The 14,710-nt window shown below is 37.5% G+C and overlaps 1 protein-coding gene and 1 long non-coding RNA gene across 3 annotated transcripts; both read left to right on the plus strand.

The window, feature by feature from the left end:
* Positions 1 to 108: 108 nt before the first annotated feature.
* On the plus strand, positions 109 to 7,975 carry fam167ab (family with sequence similarity 167 member Ab). Its single transcript, XM_041805631.1, has 3 exons — positions 109 to 241; positions 4,778 to 5,325; positions 7,284 to 7,975. Exons 2-3 carry the CDS (start codon positions 4,957 to 4,959, stop codon positions 7,545 to 7,547), a joined length of 633 nt encoding a protein of 210 aa, XP_041661565.1. The 5' UTR covers positions 109 to 241; positions 4,778 to 4,956; the 3' UTR covers positions 7,548 to 7,975.
* A 3,272-nt stretch (positions 7,976 to 11,247) lies between these two features.
* On the plus strand, positions 11,248 to 13,516 carry LOC121521631. Of its 2 annotated transcripts, XR_005992868.1 has the most exons (3): positions 11,248 to 11,394; positions 12,315 to 12,442; positions 13,184 to 13,516. It is a non-coding gene; the product is annotated as an uncharacterized LOC121521631 (long non-coding RNA). The 2 variants fall into 2 exon arrangements; XR_005992867.1 differs by lacking the exon at positions 12,315 to 12,442.
* Positions 13,517 to 14,710: the final 1,194 nt, after the last annotated feature.

Below are 14,710 nucleotides of genomic sequence, written 5' to 3' on the forward strand. Positions count from 1 at the left end.
TTCATGTGGCGGGAAGTCTGATAGAGATTCCTGGGACGTCTCCAAGCAACCACAACCTGACGCAGACTCCCCGCCCCTCCTCCGGTAGGTCCCTGCTTAAAAACAAGTGGACCGTGGAGCCGCCGGGGGACAGTGTGAGAGAGTGGGAGAGGTGTTGGGCTCGTCGTGGTGTTCATTGATGCTGCTGCCTGGATTCGGACTGTTTGAATACAAGTTGGACTACTGTGGGAAAGTGTTGAAGGTAAACGAGTGGTTTTAAATGACGTATGTTACCTTGTTTCACCTTGCTGTACGGTGTTAGCGAAGCAGGGGGAAGTTTAAAGAGATGTCAGCTCACGTGCTGGAAATGTGGCCGCATTAAAAACCTCGCATGATATTAAATGCGTCTTTAATTTTAGTAGGCCATAGGAAGGTGCTAGGCTATAATTTGTCGAAAAGGAGCTAGAAACCATGATATAAGTCGAGTTGTGTTTATGTGAGCTGGAAAATGCAGGTACAAGGTCCAGTGAACCAGTGTCAAGAAAAGATGCCATTATGGATCTATCTATATGTTTCGTGTTACTTTTGTAGAGGTTATGTGCACGTGCATCCATAAGCCGCCTGAATTTATTCAGGTGTTGGCTAGTGCATAAGTTAAAAAAAGTCTAACATTAGGCTTTGTGATTGCATCGAATGAAATTATGTTGGTGAATGCTTTTGACACTGACTGTAACTGGGCATCTTTGTATTGATAAGCCCCTACAGTGAGCTTTTTAATTTAAATTTATCCCTCCAAACAGCGAGGACAAAGAAACCTGTTGATTCTGAAAGCCAGTGTTTCTTTTAGTGTTTAAGTGTGTTTCATTGCATTAGTGTTGCCATAACAAAGAAATCCAATATGCCCTGGTAATTACCTTTATGAACGGCTTCTCTGATCTTGCTGATGAAGCAGTTACAAAAGGCCTTTTCTTGCCTTAAATGCACTGTTTATGCCCACCGTTTATATCTACCACCTTAAAATAGAAGTGACTCACTAGTTTGTTATGTTATAGATTAAAGAGATAAACTGAAGCCAGATTAGTCATATTTGTTATGCAGACATGCCCTCATGTTCCAGATCGGAGAGCCAGACTTCATAAACCAGAGCAGGTTTAGGCATGTTGCAGTTCAAAACCACAAAATAAAATCTGTTGAAGTGGCAGCACTATAACTCCAGTCTAGGGTGTACTGATATTCAAACACCATGCTTGCTTAAAGTTTGGTTAATAAGGATAACTTTCTTTTTTTCCCAGCATAATTTTTCCCCTGTAATAAGTTTTTCCTTCTTTTTTAGAAATAATTGCTGGCCACTAATTACTTACACTTTATTTATATATAGCCTACACAGTTGAAACCAGAAGTTTACATACACTATATAAAAAGGCGCATAAACTTTTTTTTCTCACCGTCTAACATTAAATCAGATGAAACTTTTCCTGTTTTTGGTCAATTAGGATTACCAAAATTATTTCTATTTGTTAAATGCCAGAATAATGAGAGAGATCATTTTTTAGACAATTTTTTATTATTTTCTTGAGAGTCAGAAGTTAACATACATTTCATTAGTATTTGGTAGTATTGCCTTTCAACTGTATGACTTGGGTCAAACGTTTTGGATATGCTTCCACAAGTTTCTCACAATAGTTTGCAGGAATTTTGGCTCATTCCTCCTGGCAGAACTGGTGTAACTAGCCAAGTTTGTAGGCCGCCTTGCTCTCACATGCCTTTTCAGCTCTGCCCATAAATTTTCAACAGGATTGAGATCAGGGCTTTGTGATGGCCACTCCAAAACATTGACTTTGTTATCCTTAAGCCACTTTGTAACCAGTTTGGCAGTATGCTTAGGGTCATTGTCCATTTGGAAAACCCATTTGCGCCCAAGCTTTAACTTCCTGGCTGATGTCTTGAGATGTTGCTTCAGTATTTTCACATAATGTTCTTTCCTCATGATGCCATCTATTTTGTGAAGTGCACCAGTCCCTCTTGCAGCAAAACAACCCCACAACATGATGCTGCCACCCCCATGTTTCACAGTTGGGATGGTGTTGTCAGGCTTGCAAGCTTCCCCCTTTTTTCTCCAAATGTAACGATGGTCATTATGGCCAAAAAGTTCAATTTTAGTTTCGTCAGACCACAGAACATGTCTCCAAAAATTAAGGTCTTTTTCCCTGTGTGCATTTGCAAACTGTAATCTGGCTTTTTTATGTTTCTTTTGGAGTAATGGCTTCTTCCTGGGAGAGTGGCCTTTCAGCCCATGTCAGTATAGGACTCGTTTGACTGTTGATAATGACACACTCTTACCAGCTTCAGCCAGCATCTTCACAAGGTCTTTTGCTTTTGTTCTTGGGTTGAGTTGCACTTTTCGGACCAAAGCACGTTCAACTCTGGGACACAGAACCCGTCTCCTTCCTGAGCGGTATGATGGCTGGACATTCCCATGGTGTTTATACTTGTGTATAATTGTTTGAACAGATGAAAGTGGCACCTTCAGGCATCTGGAAATTGCACCCAAGGATGAACCAGACTTGTGCAAGTCCACAATTCTCTTCCTGATATCTTGGCTGATTTTTTTTTGATTTTCCCATGATGTTACACAAAGAAGCAGTGTGCTTCAGGTGTGCCTTAAAATACATCCACAGGTGTGCCTCGAATTAACTCAAATGTTGTCAATAAACCTATCAGAGGCTTCCAAAGACATGACATCATCATCTGGGCTTTCCCAAATTGTTTAAAGGCATAGTAATCTTAGTGTATGTAAACTTCTGACTCTTAAGAAAATAATAAAAAATTGTCTAAAAAATGATCTCTCTCATTATTCGGGAATTTAGCAAATAGAAATAATTTTGGTAATCCTAATTGACCAAAAACAGGAAATGTTTCATCTGATTTAATGTTAGACGGTGAGAAAAAAAAGTTTATGTGCCTTTTTATATAGTGTATGTAAACTTCTGGTTTCAACTGTACATGCCAGTTCCTCAATCCCTCTAGACCTCTTGGTTCTGCATTTCTTTTTCACAGATTAAATCACTTCCTTTCTGTACATACAGGGTCTTTACACACTCTTTAAAAATGCATGGTGCATGGATTTTTTTTCTTCTCCTGTATTGGTCTCCTGTAACAATGTGCTCCCAGGAGACATGCTCACTCCTTTTAAGAACAACCCAGGAACTCATTGCCCTGCATTCAGAAGACAGCTACTGTGCACAGTCGGAGCAGAGGTCTTTTTATGCCTTGCAAAACAGCCAAACCTATCATTAGATACAAGGGCAATGACTTCACAAATGGCCTGCTGTGCCTATTATGGAATTTGTGAGCACTAACCACTCACTGAGTAGAGGAGGACTGTAGAAGAGGATGCTGGGAAAGTCTGCTTTTGCTGTCTCTGGTCTGAGTGGTGCTGTATCATTTAAGAGGCCGTTTTAAATGTTTTCTTGATGACTTTGTTTCTTGAATTAGTCTTCCCATTCTTTTAAATGGTTGAATAAAAAGTGGCAACTACTTGGAATCTATGCATTGTAGTTTACCTTCAGAGGTGTTTGAATACATGATAATAGTTACAGGTTTCTTTCAAAGTGATGTTGTTTTGTCAAGATGCTTAAATGTATGGATGGGAAGTAGCTAACTGATTAAATTTACTCAAACTACTGTAATGAGTACATTTTTTGGTTACTTGTACTTTTTTGATTACATTTTGAAATCTGTCCTTTTACTTCTACTAATGCAAGTTTTAACCAGAGTAACTGTACTTTTACTTTTACTAATGCAAGTTTTAACCAGAGTAACTGTACTTTTACTTTTACTAATGCAAGTTTTAACCAGAGTAACTGTACTTTTACTTTTACTAATGCAAGTTTTAACCAGAGTAACTGTACTTTTACTTTTACTAATGCAAGTTTTAACCAGAGTAACTGTACTTTTACTTGAGTACAATACTAGTGATTCCACAGCACGTTCCGAAACAGCTGTTGTTCATGGCAAAAACTGCAGTGTTGATATCTCAGGGTTAATTTTTAATTGATTTTACTTTGTTGAAATCTGCTCTTACCTTGACGTGAAAGAGTTTTTTTCTCCTCTTGATTATGATCATGATTCCATAACAAGCTAGGGATCATGGCTATGCTCATTATGAATATGCTAGTGTACTAAAGTTAGTATTCATCTCTGTAAGAAGAGACTTAATACACCTCCTGAAGTTGTGTTTGCTTAAAATGTATACATTCCTCATGTATGCAGCCTTAATGTTTAGTTTATGAATATTGTAAATATATATATATATATATACACACACAATATTTAAGCAAAGTTAGTATATTCTGCTGTAAAAGAGCAAACCTGTCAGCTGATAATTTACAGTCATCTGTCATCTCAGTCTGTTAAAGGCACTAAGCCCTGAGGACAGGAGGTGGGAAACTGCTGATTCATTTATAGCCCCTCTATCTTTGTCGCTATGGAAACAGCTTGTTCCTGTTAAATGAAAATCCTGGAGGTGTGTTTCCTCAGAGCACTGATGCTTGATTATTTGATATCACAGAAGCCCAACAATAAATCTTCATCAGTTAAAAGAATGAAAAACTTTCATATTCACTCGGCCTTTCTGATGTATAATTCATCTCTTCATTCAGATGATCCTGTCACGCCAAAGTTGATGTGTCGCTTTACTGTCAGATGTCACATTAGCTTTATTTCTTGTCATTCATTTAGGAGATGGTTGCCAATGGTCAGTGACAACACCATAACTTGCTTCTTCTCTCCTCTGCAGCTCCAAAGATACTCTGCCTCCAAAACATCAGTGGGCCCGATTTAGCCCTTTGAAGATCTACTTCCCTGACAAAGAAACTTAAAAAATATCTTACAACAAATGAGGCCACCAGCCAAGAGGAGAAATCTATTTTTGTTTTGACACGTTTCTCAGGAATCTTTTAGTACCAACTAGATTCAATGGACACCTCTAAAGCGCCTCAGATAACACTGGATAGGACTTGTGTCCTGGAGGAGGCAGAATGTGAAGAAGATGTGGATTTGCCTGCAGATGACCATCTCATGAACCTGAAAGCCTTAACAGAGAAGTTAAGACTGGAGACCAGAAGACCTTCTTACCTGGAGTGGAAAGCCAGGCTCGAGGCAGAAAGCTTCAGAGACTCAGAAAATGGAAACAGCCTGAGCCAAGTTGATCCTGAAAAGAAAGCAGCAGCGACCTCCAGTGAGACTGTCGTGAACTCTGATGTGATTCAGTGCAAGCTGCCATCAGGTGTGCTGAAGGGATTTGGAAACATCGATGAAGCCCTCAGTTGGCTGAGAAGAGAGCTGGTGAGACAATGTTTTAATTTGTTAATCATCTATTTTTGGTATATGTAGGAGTTTGAAAAAAGTTTTGCATCCCTGAAAAAGCACAAGTTCCTCCTTATTTCCAGAAGCTAGATGGCCTTGGTTCCCAAACTGATTGACACTTGATTCAAATATACTTTTTAATTCAGGGAGCTGTATAACTTTGCAGCAAAAGGCCAGAAAACACAAGAATTTCTTGCCACTTAGCTAATTACAATTTGACAATGGACACCAATTAGTGGTCAGAAGAATACAATTATGTTGGTGAGTGAGATTGATTGGGTCTCAGGCAGTTGCCTCAGATGTTCCATTTCTGCGGGTGTAATCATTTCTACTCAGCTCAATTGCTCTGGACATTCACCCACAGTCCATTGGCTACGACCGAGCACGCAAAGAGGTGCTGTTAGAGGCACAATCACACTCACAGTATGTGGCAACAAATATTTTTCTCTGGGACAGAGGACAAGTGAGGTGATCTTTGTCGCTGATATCAGCACATAATCTGTGCACATAAAATATGAAACAGCGAGATTATGATGAGATTTTCTGCAGGTGTTCAACTGAGAGTTTTCGTTTTTAGATCTTCTCACACAAAAAATTGTAGAGCCTTGATGAAGACCCTTGACGAAGCTGAATAGTTCAGAATTCAACAAAAGGTTTTCTTAATGAATTGCATGGTATGTGGTAAGCCTCTCTCAACCACGGTACTGTGGCCTTCCTGTATCATCAGGGGTGCCTGCAAAATGCTTTAAATTCAACCAAGAATTACCATGACTAGATCATCACAGAAATAAATAAAACAGTCTCATATGTCCTTTTCCTGCTTTCACATCTTCAAGCATCATGCAGTGTTTTGTTAGGGTTTTTTTCTGTCAGTTCTTCAGGTGTGCCAAAATGCATCAAAATGTGTTTGTAAGATCTACAAAACCGTTCCCTGAAAATACAGGCATTTAAATTGGCTTAAAGAACACATATTTTTACCCCTTTAAGACACGTTTATATTGGTCTCAGAGGTCCCTAAAACATGCCTGTGTAGTTTGTTGCTGAAAAAACACTCCAGTATTTGATTTTTGCATGTCTATAAAATGAGCTGTTTTGGTGTCTGTGGCTTTAAATGAGCTGTCTGACTCCGCTCCTCTCAGGAAATGGATGTCCTTAATGGATGTAGCTTTCCTGACCCTCCTCTCAGGCAGCTGAGAGAAGGATCAGGAGAGGAGGATGGAGCTGTCTTCCAGGTGGGGAGGGCCAACAGAACCTGGGGGCGGCGCTAACTCCCCTCATGATGTCATGTTAAAAATGACAAAACAAATTTACATTGTACAAAATAAGTTGACAAAAAGTCCAATACAAAATCTAAAGTCTGAAACACTTACAAAACTTGAAACTTGGGTCACTTATGGCATTTGATATGTCCCCTTTCTGTAGCATACTGTTGTTTGTAAATTTGCCTCAGAAGTTCTAAAAATGTTCTACAACTTGTAAATTTGATTTTTGTACATTTGTTTTGTAAAATGCAAATTTTAAATTTTAAATGCATTTTCTTGAATTTCAAATTTGCTAAATGGCATGTTAAAATGTTTTTGCTCAAAGTGTTTCAGACGTAATTTTCTATCAGACTTTGTGTAAATACATTTTGTTCATGTTAATTTGTTTTGCCAGTTTAAAGTGTTTGTTAATGTGAATTTATTTTATGACATGTCATTTTTTTGGTTTCTATACATTTGTTTTAAGTTTCGTAAAAGTGTTTTAGATTTCGGCCACCATAGAGGTAGACAAAAAGCAGATCAATGCACAGGGAGAGAAATAAAGAAAAAAGAGATAACCCCCAAACTACAAAAAACCCTTTACACTTTATTCCTGAGTAATTTTAGTTGATTAATTGATAATCAATGAATCTGTAACTTGTTTGAGCTCTTCTCTCTTTTACCTTTCTACTTCAGACAGACATGCGTCTGCAGGACCAGCAGCTAGCGAGGCAGCTCATGCGGCTGCGGAACGACATCAACAAGCTGAAGATAGAGCAGACATGCCACCTGCATCGCCGGATGCTCAATGATGCCACTTTTGGCCTCGAGGAGCGCGACGAGCTGTCCGATCTGTTGTGCGAATGTCCAGTCACACCAGGGCTCGGCCTCTCCGCTCCACTGAGACTCATCGGCGTTACCAAGATGAACATTAACTCTCGCCGTTTTTCACTCTGCTAGCGTTAATGATCACACTTCAGGCCGAAGACACTGAAAACACAACAGCCTGATATAATCTTTGCTGAGATAGCTCTGAATCCTTAGTGCATTTTAGGCTTCAACACAGTTTTACAGTCTCTTTAATCAAAGCAAGGGATTGAGGCCTTAAATATGGTTTGGAGAGAAGAGCTGGATCTTATAGACGACAGCTACATTTAGGAACCAGTCTGTCTTAAAGTAGTGGGAGATTTTAGAACATAAGGCCTTCTAGCAGAGTAACTGCACTTTTACTTGTAGTGAAAGTTAAAAAAAAGTTTGTTTCTAATAACTTTCAACTTTTAGATAAGTCTTGTATAAAATATGTTACGATGTGCTTGGATGTTTGTGTGGACTTGTTATCTATGAGCAGGAATACATCACTCCCTGAATAAATTCTTAAATATCCTGCACACTGACCTCTGTATGATACTCTGAAGTACATCCATGTTCTAGATCCCAATCTAATTGTTTTGTATCTTAAAATGCCTTAAAATTAAGACATATTTGTACCAAACATTATGTAAAGTATGTTTCAGTTAGCATGAATAAGTAACAGATTTGCAATCACTGTATTTTGAGAATATAATGACAATGATCTATTCTTTGTAATGACAGCACTAGTTGGATTCAAGGCTTGTTGAGAAGTTTGCCTATATATTTAAGGGTATATTTAGCTTTTGTCATACCTTTTTCCATTTTATGCTCTAATTAGTGAGTTCCAGTCTGAAAGTAACCACTTGGGATGCCATTGTCTGTCTGAAACAACAACATGACTGAGTTTCGTGGATAAACACGGGCATCTAGGTCTCTGCCTGATCTGAATGACATGATTACGTGGACCTTGTTAGGAGGTGCTGTTACACAGGCTGCTGTAATGGTATGTACAACAAGAAATAACAATTTTGTTTGTTTATGACAAAGTCAATAAAGTGATTTGCCTCACAGTGGACACTGATGGGAAATGGTTAAGATTTGACAGTTCAGCTTTGTGCAAAATATAATACTTTTGTTGTACTTAAGTTTGTAGAGGAGAATAAAAAGTAAAAACACAATGCCACTTTTTGAGGAATTACCAGCAATATCAGCTCAATCTCAAGGAGTTGGATATGCTGCTATTTCAACATTTACTTTATATCATAATTACTTGTATTCTTAAATAGTGTTTTATTTAACAGTTAAGATGATTGTGCTTATCAAACACCAAACAACATAAAAGAAATAACCACACTTTATTTAAAGCTGTTAATCTTTAAAAAATGGCATGAGTTCTCAAGCGTGTCTCTCTCACATTTCGTGCGAACACCTTTGTTCAGCCAGTAGCTGTCATATGTACACAATACACGAAAACTTGTGTAAACAGTTGGCTCTCACAGTTTTGCGTACGTGTGAAGACAAGAAGATGGGGGCCATGAGGTCTCACATGTGAGTGTCAATGTAACCCACTCAGTGACCCCTGTGTTCCTCTCCATCAGCAGGGTTGAAGTGGCACCTCATGAATGACTCTGCTGAGCCGCAAATTTTCATGCATGAGCTCCAGCTTTATGTTGGCTTATCACTGCTGAAAGCCACGACTCCTTTGGACTGAAAGACTGCCAAAGGGGCCATCACAAACTTTTTTTTTCTAACAAGCTTCTGAATGATGGTCAAGGCAGTAGAAGTAAAGGCATACAATTAAATCCTGGACAAGGTTTTACATAGAAGCTTTTTAAAAGTTCTTTGTGACTGTCTAGATTCCTTTCCTGCATAACAGCTGTGCTTAGAGGTTGCTTTTTTATTAATTTCATGCCCAAACCATCTCATTAGCATAATAAAATGATTTGACAGGCATGAAATTAGGCTCCATCTCTGCTGAAGCATGGGTAAAGTTACTGTATCAGAGGCCACAGTTCTGATAGCAATATAAGACAACACAATGAGAGGTCAAAGAAGGACTTCTTGGTATTCTGCTTTTACAAAATTGAAAACAAAAGCCCTCTACCCAGCTGAAGGGGTTGGATCTTAATGTTTTCTTAATGAGAGCTGAAGTGAATCAATCACCTTTTACCACCAATGAGTTTTTTCTTATGTGTACCTCCAGCTTCCATCATGTTCCTGTAATATAACAGATTTAAAACCACAGAAATTCACTTCTTTCCATGACTGAGCTGCAAACTAAAGACAGACAGAAACCCTCACCAAGGTGAACCACAGACCAAAACTGGCAAAAATCCCAGACTGCGTCTCACGCCGAGCCTTTGTGTAACAGTGTCTCAGCACATCCTGAACATCCAAACACCAAGAAAATACTAACAGCAGTGTTTTATTTGACAGGTTTTTACCAAGTTTTGCAAGTTTGGGTGCCAACCTTGATGATGTGTTGATAAAATGGCTGAATTTTAAAGATGGACCCAGCTTTTTAAATTTGATTTAATCAGTGACTGACTGGAAAATGTTTGACCAGCAACGACTATTTTAATTTTTAATGCTGTGGTAATAATAGCTGAATCATCTTTTTGTCAGAGGCAAAAATGCACCATGTAGACCAGTGAGGCTGAAGCATGACCACACTTTTAAACCACAGGAGTGTTGAGGCTAGTTCTGGCTGTGCTGGATGGTGGAAAATAGATTTTATAAGGTCAGAGAACATTTGGATCAACTCCTGTACATATATTAAACTTGTCTTAAAAAAGGCTTTGCAACCATAGCTTTTATGTATGATTAATAAATGAAAAATCACACGCTTGCGCCTTATTTATTTATATATTTATAGTGTGCTCTGTAGATTTCATTAGTAAGCAACACGATCTTGGAATGTACACATCAAGTTTGATAACTTTCTTTAACAGTCTCACCAACATAAAGAAGATTCAAAGTTGAATAATCCTACAGTCAATTTTTGTTTATGGCTCTTTTCATTATAATTACATTAATGTATAATTGGTCAAAAACCCTGAAGATCAACTGCAAAAACATTTAATTCAAAGCAAACCTTCAATCACGATAACATTTAATAAAACACAAAAAACACTTTGGTATTCAAATGAGAATTCATGAAAAGCAAAATCATTTAATAATCACAAAAACTTTTATGGAACACAAAACTATTTTATTAAAAAAACAGATTTCATGAAACACAAAAATTTTCATGGAAACAATAACATTTCATGAAACGTAAAAGCAATTTGTGTAACACATTTTGTAAAACATAATAAAAATGAAGTGTTTCATAAAAACCTTCATATATTTTGTTAAATGCTTTTAAGTTAGTAAATGTTCAGTGTCTGTATATTTTTTGTTTTAAACTGGTTTTGTACCAAGACATTTTAGTTTTTAGTTTTTTTTTTTTTTAGTTTTTTTTTTTTAATGTTTTGTTTCACAAAAAAAATCTTATTTCTTTATTTCCCCACAAAAAAATGTATTTTTTTCATGGAATGTTTTTATGTTTCATGACTTTTTTTTTTTTTTACTTTTAAAATTTGTGTAACCCAGGTTAAAATGGCTCATGGGAATCATTTCTGTCCACCTCTCCTCAAATTCCTTCTCCTTGTTCATGCCCCTTCATCAACCATTGGATAGCCTACCTGCCAGTCAAACCCCCAGAGCACAAATCACAAACAACCTCTCAACAGTTGACCCATCCCCCTCCCCTCTGTGCAGCTCACCTGTTCTTAATCAACTCTCATTGAGCTCAACCACACACACCAACTGATTCGAAGAGCAGCAGCAAAATCCCAGCAGAAGATCTCACTCAACCTTCCTCCACATTAAATCAACATTGAAAAAGCAGAACGTGAACAAAAAGGAAACTGGAACCTGGATCTTGGAAACTAATTACTTGCCCTTGGACCTGGTAAGCAAAAAAAACACCATAAGAATTAAAAAAGTTGTTTCAATACTAGTAAACCTCTCCATAACCCAACCTCAATATCAACTCAACCCCCTACAGAAAATGTGGCTACTTCTGTGTGACCTGACACAACTAAATTGAGTGAACAACAACTTAAAAGGAAAGGAGAAAAAACATTATTCATTGAAAACTTCATGTTCATTGATTACCTGTTAAACAGGTCAGGCTTTTTTCCCATCTCTGGAAAAATCAGGATGGCGAGCTAAAAAAGAAGACTTCAAAAGGCTTCCCCTCTCACACTAGGCCTCAAGCCTCAAGTCTGAGCCCCCCTTTCCTCGTGTGGTAGGCCAAACCCTTAGCCTTTACCTTAGTTGAGAACCCCTTTAAATTGACATTATAGCCCTTTATTTAATTAATTATTGTGGAAAATAGGTAGAGGTTCATTTTATTTAAGATTTTTTTTTTTTTTATTGAAACCCTTTGAGAAGTAAATTTATGGACCCTTGTTTATTCATTCATATGCCTTAAATCAAAATTATTAGTTGAATGTGAATTTCTTTGACTGTGTTTAAGAAAAGTAGCTGTTTTCATTTAAAAGGAAACATTTTGATATTTGGTTACATGGAAATTGAAATTTAAAAGAAACATTTTATTTGTAGTTTGTAATTGTGTTTTATTTTGTCTGGTTTTCCTTGATTTTCTATCAAGTGTTTTGTGTTAAACTATTATAATTTTAATACAGTTGGCATAAATTTGATTATTTGTTTCTATTAATTTTCACCCAGCTCCAGAGCTGAAGCACTAGCCTCACTCTAACCTTGTGTTATACGTTTGAGATAAAAGCCCATAATTATTCATAAATATTTCATAAGTGTTAAGTGTTTTTTAAAATCTATTTTATTTTTGTTATGTTTTGTATTAAGAAAAAATTTGTTATGGAGTGACAGAACTATCCAGCCATGGAGCAGCTTTCCAGCCATCCATCCATGATCTACATCACTTATCATGTTTGGGGCGACAGGAGGCTGGAGCTGATCAGACGAGAGGCATGGTACACCCTGAAATAGTCACCAGTCAATCACAATGCTGATGCATATGAACATGCCACATTTACACCTACGGTAAATTAAGAGTCAACAGATAACTAGACAAGCCTGCAGACCTCACACAGATGGGATTTGAACCATTAAAGTTCTTGCTGTGAAGCAAAAATGCTAACCTCTGCACTGCCATACAGCCCAGCAAGGGACCAACTGAATTAAACCAAAGGCAATAAATAATTAGATGTAAGATGAACATTGTTAAGGTTATTTTAGATCTTTGATCAACTGTGACAAATATTTGTTGTTAAGTTATTGAATCTTACACCAATGTAATTGGACATTCATAGAAGGGAATTAAATCAGTTTGCATTTTTTCTTTTTGTACTGGAGTGAGTTTTTTTTTTTTTTTTGTGAAAATAAATAGTAAAATAAGATTGGAACTTACATGGCTACCTACTTCATTAACTACACAACAATACTAGACACTTTACATTTGAATGTCAGGCAAAGCTAACCTTGAAAGGTGAGGATTGTGTAGAATTATGGACATTCCTTGTGAAGAATGACTGTGTCCTTTAGATTGCTGATCGATGTTATGAGGAAACACGCAGTCTGACATTGTCAAGGAGTTTTTAATATGCACAAATAAAAAGGATAAAACGTACTAAGCTAATCAGATTTTGCCGAAACCTTTTGTAACCAATCATCGCACACCTGTCATATTTCAAATCTGTCATCCTTTTTTTCAGTCTGTTTCACTGCTGATGCTATAACCCTCCTCCACCCCAGCTACCTCCATTCAGTTCATCAGCATCTAGTCCAGATCCTCACAGGTCATCTGCTCATCCTGCATTCCTCAGTCGTCTCCTCCAAGCCACCTCATTGGTTCCTGGTCCAGCTTCCCAGAAGTCTACTCATCTGATCCTGCATCCCTCATCAACACCACCAGTGTCTAGACTCCATAGGGGGTATCCTATTCCTGCCCCTTCAAGTACCATGAAGTCATCATGATGGAGTCTAATTGCCAAAGACTTTGCACATAACTCTTTGTTAAAATTATTAAGATAAATTATTAATTTGTATTAAGTCTCTCCTTGGCTTCTCCTTGCACTATATTGCACCAGCACTGTGCTTCACTGTTTAGTACATGTTCCCCAGGCCTCAGAGCTGTGAGCTACGTCTTAAAAGAACTCGTGTGAAATGACGGAAATTTGAACAGCTAAGCATTGCCCTCTGAATTTTAAGAGTCACAATAATATAGTAATTTTGCACTACAACTGGTCATTTCTTCTACAAAAACGCATAATGATAGCAGCTTTAAATTTTGCCAGTGCTGTAATTCAGGATATTTTCAAAAGTTAGCATAATTTTTACTTGAGCATTTTCCAGATGAAGCTTAATCAAAATTAAAATTATGTAAAATTGTTTCAATAAATGACATTGTAAGTGTTTTGTTATCAGATTATAACATTTAAAACCTCCAGCTTTCCTCCCAAATTCAATTATCTTCTCAGTTCAACAAGTAAACAGACGCCCATCTGATTCTTCATGAGGCATTCAAGGTTGTAAAGTAACTACAGAGGCACCAGGGGGGCTCCAGTCGGATTGTAAAAATAATTGGCAAACTCTTTCAAAGACAGCATGAGATCTTTAAATGGCTAAATTAAACCGACTGATCTATTTAATAATTACATCACGTAATGAGTCATTCTGCAGTCTTAAATTGGATTAAGAGGAGAATTTACAGGAGGCCAATTAGGGTTCCACCGAGGAATGTAAGACAGCAAGGATTATCTAAAATAATGATTTTGTAGCTGAACAATTACACAACTTTGTCACAGATGGGTACAAATACCATGAGTAGTTTTGAGGAAGACAGAGATTCGGTGTTTGATTAGTGAGACCATAGGCGTCTTGATTATTTCATCCTTTTGTTCAGAGGCAGACAGCATCTCAAGCCAAAGAGGCTATTTGAACCAAGGTGTAGTGTTCCAGTCTGTACACACATTCCTTCACCTCTGCTTCATTCAAACAACAAACAGCCTAGACAAAAGACAAACATATTTACACTTCAGTTTTGGCTCTACTTTATGCGAGGAAAATATTTTAAAGTAAATCTGTGATGGAAATACTTAGAGACTGGTGAGTTTACAGAGAGGAATGTGCTCAACTCAAACTGGCCTGCCAATTTCTCTTCACTCAGACTCATAAAATTAATCCCCAACTTTGAAGGGAACATCAAGCACAGTGGCTTTGATGAAACTCAGGCTGAAGCT

This window comes from Cheilinus undulatus, linkage group 14, assembly GCF_018320785.1.
Source record: "Cheilinus undulatus linkage group 14, ASM1832078v1, whole genome shotgun sequence".
Lineage (NCBI taxonomy): Eukaryota > Metazoa > Chordata > Actinopteri > Labriformes > Labridae > Cheilinus > Cheilinus undulatus.